This window comes from Lactuca sativa, chromosome 5 (assembly GCF_002870075.4).
Source record: "Lactuca sativa cultivar Salinas chromosome 5, Lsat_Salinas_v11, whole genome shotgun sequence".
NCBI classification, from domain to species: domain Eukaryota; kingdom Viridiplantae; phylum Streptophyta; class Magnoliopsida; order Asterales; family Asteraceae; genus Lactuca; species Lactuca sativa.
In genome coordinates, this window is record NC_056627.2 from 346,714,099 (window position 1) to 346,726,127 (window position 12,029).

General features: G+C 31.4%; 1 protein-coding gene and 1 long non-coding RNA gene across 2 annotated transcripts; one reads left to right on the forward strand and one right to left on the reverse strand.

The window, feature by feature from the left end:
* Positions 1-613: 613 nt before the first annotated feature.
* On the reverse strand, positions 614-1,876 carry LOC111912750 (uncharacterized). Its single transcript, XM_023908492.3, has one exon. The coding sequence runs from the start codon at positions 1,694-1,696 to the stop codon at positions 782-784; it is 915 nt and encodes a 304-aa protein (XP_023764260.1). The 5' UTR covers positions 1,697-1,876; the 3' UTR covers positions 614-781.
* Positions 1,877-7,831: 5,955 nt separating this feature from the next.
* LOC111912759 (uncharacterized) lies at positions 7,832-11,022 on the forward strand. Its single transcript, XR_002857308.3, has 6 exons — positions 7,832-8,214; positions 8,311-8,338; positions 8,425-9,643; positions 9,788-10,561; positions 10,637-10,715; positions 10,794-11,022. It is a non-coding gene; the product is annotated as an uncharacterized LOC111912759 (long non-coding RNA).
* The last annotated feature ends 1,007 nt before the right edge of the window (positions 11,023-12,029 follow it).

A 12,029-nucleotide genomic window follows, 5' to 3' on the forward strand; every position in this document is an offset into this window, starting at 1 on the left:
TTATTGTTTGCCTATATCCCTAAGTATTCTCCTCAAAGTGTCGTGTTAACGTTTGTTTCATGCTTTATTGTCAGATTTTGCGTATTTTATTGGCTATTATAGTTCTTTCAGAATCATTTTTGTGCCATGTAATCCTATGAGTCTACCCTTTTCCATGTAATTGTTGTGTATTTGCTCATCGTGCGTGTCTAATGTATGATTCATGCCCTATAGTTACTATTTGTTTACACCATTCATTCTTATTTTAATTTTTTTACTTTAAGATTTAACCGTTGACCTCGATCTATTTAATTTATTTAATTATATTCGTTTTTCTTGTATTGATATTGAATTGACCATTATTTTGTAGATCTTATTTAACCATGCATGCTCTTTGTCACCATATTGTATCATTATCTTTTTCTTTTCGGCTAAGGACTTTTTTGGAAACAATTAGCTTTAAGGCTATCAACCATCTTATCTTCACCTTACCTCATTTTTGGGTGACTTAGGTTTTTGTTGTTGTTATAGAACTTCTAATATAAAATTGTAGACTCTTAAAAAATGTTATAAACCTTTCTATTAATTTTTTTCACTAATGATCATAAAAGATGTCATATTTTGTATGATAATATGCATCAAGCAATCAATTTGTTTATAGATACTGCATACCATATATTTTACTTACTGAATTTATCAAAGAGAACTAAAAAAAAATTAATAAATTAAAATTTAACATAATCCAAAATTTGTGAAAAATGCTCTAACTTTCTTGATATTTTCCCTAAAATATAATTATTTTTTAACTGCTCAAACAAGAAGGGCACCTGACGAGACCATTTTCATTGCACACAGTACAAGTGATAAAGACACCGTCCACAGTATGGCACTTATGGCTTCCGTTGCACTCTAAGCACAGGATGAATCTGAATCCACCGCAAAATTTGCAGACGCCGGGAGTCACCGCCGGTAACCCTTTTACGAATTTCTTTAACTCGCCAATTTCGTGAAGTTCCACCACCTCATCCGCCCCTCCGATATATCTTCCGCCGATGAAAACTTTAGGCAGGTCTACCCTCTTGTCATCACTTCTGCCTTGTCCTATTTGAGCCATGATCTTTCGTATCTCATCGAAGAACGCTGAATCCATTGATAGATCTCGCTCGTCGACCGGGACACGGAATCCTTGTAAAATCGAACGGACGGTTCGGCAAGCCTCGAACGTCGATCGGACCACGCGGAGGCTCGTCATGTACACCACCACTCGTTTATCCGCTCCAGGGATCGTGATCGGCGGATCGGATTTCACAGGTTCCTCAACTTTTGCAATTTTCTCAGGTATCACAGATTTCTCCAGGTTTTCCGATTTCTCAGCTGCCACCGTCGGTTTTGGTTCTGATAAAACTTCTTCAGGGGCTGGTTTGGGTCGGGCGGAGAAGGCGCGGGTAATTCTGGTAGCGAGGTGGACACGATGGAAGATGGTTGGTCGTTTAACGTCTTTGGCGACGGAGACGGCGGCTGCGGCGGTGGAGCAATTATGTGATGATGAAGATGGTTCTTCAGGAATGGTATTCAAATCTGAAACGCTACCATGGGGGAAGAGAGTCTCTATATCTTTAAAGGATTGATGATTGAAATCTGGATTTGAAGGTATTTTACGAACTTTTGGGGAACTATTATTATTATTACTATTGTTCCTGCTGCGAGATCGCCACATTTCAATATGAGATCTCCAATCGGAAAAATCAAACAATTGACGCCCAAATGAAGAAAAAAGATGGATTATTTACGTCGATTGAAATCATAGTAATTGAAATGGTGGAGAGAATTGGGGAAGATGAAGAGGTCGATGGTGGGGTGAGGGGGTCAGCTTTTTTCTCTTTGTTTGTTTATTGATGATTATTTGATTTGATTTTTTTTAAGGAAAAAAAATGAGGGGGGGGGGGGGGGGGGGGGGGGGGGGGGGGATTTGAAATATTTTGGTGGGTCGTTATGGTAGTTGAGGAAAGCGTGTTCATTATATTTTAAGCCGAGATATAAGACTTTCGTAGTTAAATGTTTTCAAAACTATTAATGGTGGCACTTTTAATTTAATGCATTACCTTATTTGAATCAAGGTGGTTACGATTCAGATTTTACTTATGATTGGATCGAAATGGAAGATCCCAGAAATTGAAGTAGTTTATAAGTTAAAAAATCAAAAGTTTATCTTTATTTACAATTATATAAAATTTAAAATATTTGTGATAGGTTTAAAAGTTAATGTATATAAACTTTAAATATCACTATCAAATATAAATATATAATATTAAATGACAAATTGGTATTGTTTTCTTTTTAATGAAACAAACTAGCAAGGACTAACTAGAGACACAAATAGTTATACAAACTAGCAATGAATAACCGTGATCTTCTTCCTAGGATTACAAAATACAAATCCATAAGAAATAATCTAAAAACAATATCATAAAAAAAAAAAAAAAAAAAAAAAAAAAAAAAAAAAAAATTGAAGCTTATGATTTCATGGTTCCAAGAACTTAGGTTGTATTTGGTGCGCCACATTTAGTTTATTTTTAAAGTTTTTTAAATTGTCATGTTTGACAAACCAAAAAATAATTTATCACCTAACTTATAAGTGAGTTTTTTAAAAAGCCACTTACACTAAGTTTTTTGGAGGTTTTTCTTAAAAAAAATCAAATATACCTTTAATTAATTATAAAAACATATTCTTTTTAAAGTCTATTTATGTCATTTTATAATTTCAGCTAGTTTACTAACCATCATTCTTTTATCAGTTATCACTTTTAGCTACCAACTAGTTTTTTTATATATAACAACTATTTTTTCAGCTAGTATGCCAAACATAACTTTAGACATTACGAAAATTCCACAAAACTCAGTAATCATGAATGCATTAAAACACTTGCACTGCAAGGTCGTAAAAGAGGTGTGATTAGATCACTAAATGAGAGCCTCCACAGAACGTGTACATGAAATATCAAACGACCACCACCTAACAAGCATATGCCAGATCCAAAAATGATGTCACATTACGAAAAAAACATGCTCAATTATCTCCACGGAGACCAAGCAGGTCAGGTTCAAGATAAAATATAATGTAATCCTGCAAACAGAAAGCAACCATTTGATAACTAAACGATCCAACATTGTCCTTTAAGCAAGGATATTCAACTTAATAGGAGCAAAATTGTTCCATCGAGTCGAAGACCCACCCTTGAATAATGTACGACTATTCATAAAATGTCTGACCGAAGATACATAACTGATAACACTCATCAGAGGAATCCATAGCCACCTTAGTCTATCTACCCGGCCAGAAAACCCAAAATTCCGAATCAAATGAGAAATTACCAACCACTTTAACTTATCACCTCTCTCGGGCTCTCATGGAGAGAAGAAACGAACTGTCCATCCTTGTGCTTATCTTATTTTATAAATATCTTTTATAGAGACATGTGCAAAAATTAACCAACCAACTTGAACCGACCGATAATATTGGATATCCAATCACAATTGGATTAATTTGGTTTCAAATTTTCAAAATCCAATTAGACTGATGACCTTGAAAATCCAATGGATAAATGATGTGAAATGATTCGACCTTTATCTAATTAGATATCCAAATACCATCATCCAATAAATTTCCAATTACCATCTAATATTATTTATTCACTTTATATTATTCAATTACAAAAATAAATCATCCAATCAAATGTCCAATTGGATAAGTTTGGCCGAGTTGTTTATAGTGAATTAGATTGAATTGATTGACGAAATTCAATATCCAATAGATAATTAAATTGTATCAGTTTCATCAAAATCCATTGAATTTGAACCATTATCTCTATAAAGATAGAAAAAAAAACAAGATTGAAAAAAACTTATGTTTGAAAATAATTGTATTGTAATGGAGTAAAGAAATAATAATTCACCAATGATATTCTTTTGGGAACGAAAATTTTATAAATACCTAGCGCTACCTAGGAAGGAGCTAAGCTAAAAAGTAGAATTAAATGGTATTAATAGCATTAAATGGGTTTTGATCCCACTCACTTAATTGATTTTTAACTTCATATTTTTATAATTAAAAAAAAAAAGATTGTACAATTATATAAAGTGATGGCAAGAACATGAGATGCAGTGCTTAAATGCGTTGACATGTTGCCTCCTAGTTGAAATTATCTTTAACAGGTGTTTGTATGGATGTATAATGTTCATGTCTCTATTCCAAAGAAGAAAACTATGGTGCTGTTTGTTTTTTTTTGAGATAAAATGTTTGCAGTCTGCGGACCACATCTGTAGACCTCTGCAGTAGAAAAGGTGGACCAAACGTCTGCAGTTTGAAAAAAGAAGATTGTTTGTTTTTTGAACATCTGCGGACTACTAAAATAAACTGAAATCTAAATAAACTGATTTTTTTAAACTTCAAAGTGATTTTTTAATATTTTTATGACTTTGTTATAAATAATTAATGAATCTAGATCACCTTTTATGTATTATTGTATAAAAAATAAAAATAAAAATGGTATGAATTAATGTATATATTTGATAAAAACCAACTAGGGTTGCAAAATTATAACTAAACATTATAATTAGTGATCAAAGAATTTGATACATAAATAGATGGAAATAAACTTCGATTTTTTCAATTAAATCCATTAAAAACGTACCATAAATATTTTCTCGAGAAATTGACGATACTGTATTAAATAATGTTTTACAAAATTTAGCAAAAAAATATAAGAATATATTATGATTTTTTTTTCATATTTATATAAAAAACTTCAACGATTATTATTGTAATAAATCTTTATTTATAAATTTGTTAAAAATATCACCGTCGAACGTTTTTTTTTAAGTTTTATAACTTTTTTTAAATTGTTTATCATTAATAAAGTTGGAAAAAATATAAATTAAAAAAAACTTAAAAAAATAAAGATATATATGTTTTTTTAGGCTAGAAGATGTCTGAAGATGTTAGAAGACTCTGGTCCACATCTGCGCCAAGAAGAGGGCGCACAGACATTTTTAGGTCTGCAATCTTCAAAAAAACAAACAGTCTGCGAAGGCTAATGTCTGCGCGTGGTCTGCGCGGCACAGACAAAAGAGGTCACGCAGATCTGCAGACAAAAAACAAACACTACCTATGTCTCTATTCCAAAGAAGAAAACTTTAAGCTAATGGGTATGGTCACCACCATCCCATTAGAAAAGTGTTGTCATGCCAGCATCATGTTACCTTCACTATATGAGTATATGTTCATTACAAGCCTATTACCATTTGGAAATGGTCATCGCTTCATATTATTTATTTATTTACCTTATATTAAATAAAAACACACTTATTAAACATAAATAAATATTTTAATAATAAAAACTACATTAAATTAAATAAAAACATGATTTTAAAATTCAATAAATATTTAAAGCTACATTAGAAATTGAAAAAAGATAATTGAAATATCTATGTCAAGGATATAGGTATGATATGTAATTTCCGAAAATCATTTACGTATAAGAAATTTGATTTAGGGTGTGAGGTGTAATCAGCCAAGACTTCAGGGACCAAAGCTGTCAAGTCTTCATTTTGGTGTCTTCTTTCTCCCTACACTGACAACTCCTGTCCAGCTCTTTTTCTCCATTTTTACCCTACAACTCCAGATTTAAAGCAATTGATGGACTCTTCAAATATATATATATATATATATATATATATATATATATATATATATATATATATATATATATATCCTCCGACATTCATAAAGAAAGAAGAAACGGTCAAAGGAAGCATTAACCAATCAGCTTCCTCGTCTTCGCCCGTAGTCGGAGTCACGCCACAGCACACTCACTCCCCATTGGAGCGGTGTTCACGCATGGTAGAGGTGCCATATCAGCCTTCACGTGTGGTTTCCTCTCCTATACCGAATGACCTTAGATGCTATTTGTAGTAATCATGGATGATTTGGAGGGATCAAAATGCTACTCCCTCCGTACTAAAATAATAGTCCATCTTTCCTTTTTGGTTTGTCCCAAAATAATAGTCTATTTTTAAAAATAAATAACATTTTTACCAAAATACACTCTCATTATTACTTAACCAACTAAGCATTTAATGGAACATTAAATGCAAAGTAAGGACAAAACTGTCATTTTGTTAAATAAAGTTGATGGTAATTAATGCTTTTCTTAATCTGTGTTTTTTGTCTGTGGACAATAATATTGGGACGGATGGAGTATTATTTTTTGGTAGAGGTGCCATATCAGCCTTCACGTGTGGTTTCCTCTCCTATACCGAATGACCTTAGATGCTATTTGTAGTAATCATGGATGATTTGGAGGTATCAAAATGCTATTCCTTCCGTACTAAAATAATAGTCCATCTTTCCTTTTTGGTTTGTCCCAAAATAATAGTCTACTTTTAAAAATAAATAACATTTTTACCAAAATACACTCTCATTATTACTTAACCAACTAAGCATTTAATGGAACATTAAATACAAAGTAAGGACAAAACTGTCATTTTGTTAAGTAAAGTTGATGGTAATTAATGCTTTTCTTAATCTGTGTTTTTTGTTTGTGGACAATAATATTAGGACGGATGGAGTATTATTCTTTGGGATGGTTGAAGAGGCATCCAAATATTTTTGATAGTATTATTGAATTTCTTTTTCTTTGGTTTATTAATAGGAATCATAAAATTACTATTTATTGGGTGATTGGGTAAATAACACCATCTTAGTTTTTTCTTTGTAACTCTCTAGCTCTTTGTTAGTTTTCTTTATAAAATGTAGTTTCAAAAAAAATATACAGTTATAAAGTCATATATAATCGTCTTTTTTTTGGCTATTCATTCCAAAGTTCGTATTGCCCAAAATATAGTTAGATGCATAGCTTCGATACTCTTTTTCTGCAAGGAAGTTATTTTTCTTTGTACTATCAAAGTACTAACCCATTAAAATATGTGACTCTATGTGGATCTGCGCAACAAGCGATGCTCGATTTCAAGCGTTGGACTATTTTTTATGCCTCGATTTCGAGCTAAATTGACAAATTATTAAGCTTACGTGTTGAATTTATGAAATGATATGTCAGCATAATTTTATAGATTTAGAAAAGATTTTATAGTTTTACTTTTTTAAAACAAAACACCAAATTAAAAAATTAATGAAAGTAAATGGGATCAATCAATATATAGCCTTAGGTTCGATTTTGCTACAAAAAGGATCTTATTAGGATCGGTATCTGATTTGCTTTTAAAGACCCTATTAACAAAATCTCAACCTTTTCAACACTCATTTAAATTTGATGAATATATTAAAAAAAATTATAATTATCGTAAATATCAAATTTAAAAGAAAATTACATCTTGGTAGCAGGCAAAATGGTTTATATCAATGTTCACCATACTTCAAATTTTGAACTCCTAATAGGGATTTGTCTTAGATTTCATTTTCTTTCCAACTTTCAACGTATTTCATATTTTATTGGTGATAATAACCTACTTTTAGTAGATAACATTAGGGTGAATGTCATAAAACCTATCAAGTTTTTAGGGTTTTGTCGGTTTTGTCCAAAGTTGAAATTTATGTCCGTTTTTACCCAAAAATTTTTGAAAAAATGTTCGGTTTTACCCTTTTACCGGTGATAACAGGTTTTCCAGGTTACCATTATATTAAATTCGCCAAAAAACCCTTAAGTTTACCATTTTTTTTGCGTTTTTACCCTTAAGTTTATAATTTTTTTTACACTTTTACCCTAAAGAACCACACATTCTAAATTTATGCGTATATTAATTTATATTTTTTGTATTTTTGTATAATATGTATTTATGTAAATTCTCAAACTATGGATATAATCTAAAAATCTTTTAATTTCGTCTTTGGCTCTGGCTCCAAGATATTTGGCTCTAGCTCCAAGAAATTTGGCTCCAATTTACTTCCAGGAAGTGGAATATTTGGCTCCAAAGAATACATGAGAAAACCCTATATTTTTGGTGGTGTTCTTTTTTACTCATGTTCTCCAAACCTTCACAATTGGTTAAATCATCACAATCTGCTGAGCTACAGTTCGTATCTTCTCAATTCGTAGTCAACAATCGGTCCCCTAAGCCCTTCTACCGACTCTGTCTTCTCCAAATCCTCATAATCGGTCCGTCGTTTTCACTCTCTGCAATTTGCATTACTTCCTATTTCTCTCGAAACGACTTCTTTTGGTTAGTAGTAATATATAGCCTTTCTATATTTCTTTCATATATCTCATAAAATCGATTTTTTTTATAAAGCTCTTTATTCTCTTGCTTCTTGCACAGGTATTTACACACAGGGACTCTACAGTAGGTAATAAATTTTGATTTGAAGATAAAAAAATTTCTTACTTATTTTTAACATTTTGGTGCTAAGATATATGCTTTATTGCACTGCAGATGTCTGATGTATCTTTTATTGGGCCATGTCTATTTGATGATGATTGATATATAGACTCACACTCACCATCTGATACAAGTGTCGATACTTCAAGAATGGAAAATTCCCCTGATATTATTGTTGTTGAAAGCAACGAAGGAGAAGATAATGCAGGAGGAACCAATGCGGCTATAGGTATTGGTTCAACACAAGTAAATAAAACAAATATCAAAGAACATACTCCATATGCTAAACGAAAAAGAAAGAAGACTTCAAGGGACATTTCAAAACGATAACATTTGTAGATGGAACTGAAGGTTCTGAATGTGTTCACTGTGGTGAGAAAATTAAGAAACTTAAGGAAGGGACGACCACACCATTGCTTAGGCATGTTAGTGATTTCCTAATATTAAATGGTGGCAAAGGTCAGTCAAAGTTAAAGGTATCACATGGAAAGACAGATTCTTCAACTACGATCCAAAATTGGAAGTTTGACAATACTAGGATGAGGGAGGTTATTTCTCACATGATTATGATTCATGAGCTACCTTTTAATTTTGTTGAATATGACTTGTTTAATGTGGTGATGAAAGAAGCTAATCCACTATTTAACAAGATCTCACGTGCTGCAACTAGACAAGATTGTGTGTCTAGTTATGAAATTGGAAAGAAAAAAATCAAAAAATGTTAAATGCTGTCAATCGTGTGAGCATCACAACCGATATGTGGACATCATGTCAAAATATTCATTATATGGTTGTGACATGTCACTTTGTTGATTCAGATTATAAGCTTCACAAATGTATTTTGAGTTTTGTTGATGTGCCTCCACCATATTCAGGTGTTGGTATATATGATTGTTTATACAAATGTCTAAAAGATTGGAATATTGAAAGTAAGGTGGCTAGTTTGACGGTTGACAATGCTAAGACAAATGATGTGGTTGCTAGGAAGTTACTTGAAAATTTGAATCTTCAAAAGAAAGTTGTTGTTGGTGGGAAGTTATTTCATGTGCGTTGTTGTGCACATATATTAAACTTGTTAGTTCAAGATGGTTTGTCTGAAATTATAGATATAACCCACAATGTTCGTGAAAGTGTGAAACATGTAAATGCCTTGGAGTTTAAAGATGTGTTTAAGGATTATACTGATAGAGAATGTTCATACACCACTTTGCCGAGTGACGACGATTGGAAAAAAGTTGAAGATATTTGTTTGTTTTTAGCACTTTTCAACGAGGTACACAAATAATTTCAGGTTCTAGTAGTTCATTTTATGTTTTTATGTATAATTTACCATATGTTTTTAGTCATTTCACCATGTTAGTAATCTGACCATCTAATACTTTTACTAATCTTATTATTTTCTATTGATTTTGCATAGGCTCCGAGTATCCTACATCAAATCTATTTCTTCTAGAGCTATACGGAATAAAGGAATCATTAGATGAATTAGTTTTGGATGGGAATGCTTACATGAAACCAATGGCTGTTAAGATGAAAAGGAAGTTTGACAAATATTGGGGTCCTTGTAATTTATTGATTTCCATGGCTGCTGTTTTGGACCCTAGATACAAGACAAAGTTACTTAACTTCTCTTTTAAGGCAATCTACTCTAATGACGAGGCATCTACGCATGTTAAACTTGTTATAGATACTTTGAAAGAATTGTTTGTAGAGTATGTTGAGTAGCATAGAACTACAAATGTTGTCCAATATTTGAATACGGCAGATGGAACTGAAAGTGATGCATCAAAAAGAGGTCCGAGTGTTACGACTTTGAGATTTGGTAAGAGCATCAGAAGTAGTACTGCTAAATACAATCAACATATCAGAAGTGTTGATTCTATTACTAGTGTAGAGTCAGAATTAGACACTTACCAGGAAGAAGGGGTTTATATTAGTGAGCCGGGTGCATATTTTGATGCCTTAGGGTGGTGGAAGGAGAAAAAAACTTAAGTTCAAAATTCTATCTAAAAAGGCTGCTGACATTTTGGCAATTCCTGTCACAACTGTTGCTTCTGAATCTGCTTTCAGTGCCAGTGGAAGGGTTATTGATCCACACCGTTCCTCTTTAGGAACTAAGATGGTAGATATGCGTATATGTGGATCTGATTGGTATCGTCAATATTACGGACTATAGAAAAAGAAAAACAAGGTAATATTATTAGTTTTTAAATAATAATACTTGTTATTCACAACGGACTTTACTTGTTTTTCGCTTGCATTATAGGAAATTGATGATGTTATATATATTGATCTTCCGTGAGGTGTGACCATTTGAAAAGTTATGAAGTGTGATCATATTCAAGGTAAAATCATGCAAGTTAGCTATTAACTTTTTACTTATCTCTTTGTTAGTTATTAACTTATTATTCATCTTTTTACAGATAATGTTTGTGTGATGTAGATAAAGGGCGAAGAACTTTAATTTTGCATTTTGGAAAAGATATTTGATGTGATGAAGTTAAAGGTCAAGCTATGCAAGTTTTTTTGCAGAAGATATTTGAAAAAAAAAAAAGACAATATTTTAAGTAATTTTGGATGTTTTTAATCGTAGGATTTGTTATAACACATGTATTTATGTTTTGGTGTTAATGGTGTTTTATCTTTATTTAACTTTGTTTATGTTCATTTAGGTTTTGTTTTTTTATATTTGTTCGTTTATGTTCATATATAGTGGTTTACATCTATTCACTTATGTTCGTTAATATTTGTTCATTTATGTTCGTTTATCACCATAATGAACGAACATAAACGAACATGAACAAAGCAATTTCTTAAACGAACGAACATGAACAAGGAAATCCGTTTGTTTATGTGTTCGTGTTCGTTCATTTGTTCGGTTAAACTTAAATGAACGAATATGAACAACCATCGTTCGTGTTCGTTTGGTTCGTTTACAGCCCTACTAAGTACATTTTTTTTTTCATATTATACATATTCATACGGTTTTTCTGTTTGAATACTTATAATATGAAAATAAATTACATAGGGTAAAAGTGTAACAAAAGAAATTATAAATTTAAGGGTAAAAACGTCTGTAAACTTAAGTGTTTTTTTGCGAAGTTAATATAATGGTAACCTGTTATCACCGGTAAAATGGTAAAACCGAACATTTTTTTAAAAATGTTAGGGTAAAAACGGATATAAAATTCAATGTTAGGCAAAACCGACAAAACCCTGAAAACTTAAAGGTTTTTATGACATTAGCCCGATAACATTAATGTACTTACTAAAAACTTCAAAATTATAATAACGTTTAAGGTCAATAGTCAAAATAATCGTGGAAAAAACGTGTTGAAATTAAGATAATATCAGTTATATTGATACTTTATTCTTATAAGTGAGAATTTTGGTAAGGTTCATTGTTACTTCTACAATTAACCAAAATGATAGTTGATACTCATGAAGCAAAAAAAAAAAAAGAAAAAAAAACGTTCAAAATGTAATAAATGTTTTACAAGCTATTATAAAGTTTTAATTGTTATGTTAATAATATAAATTTTTATATGAGATTTTCTAATATGTGTCTTAAGGGCACATATAAGAAGTATTAATTAATGACAAATATTACCATAATTAAATGTAAACTATATTAACTATAACGAATATTACCATAATTA

Coding starts and splice junctions, on each gene's coding strand:
- LOC111912750 (XM_023908492.3), bottom strand. CDS start 1,696: ATGTGGCGATCTCGCAGCAGGAACAATAGTAATAATAATAATAGTTCC.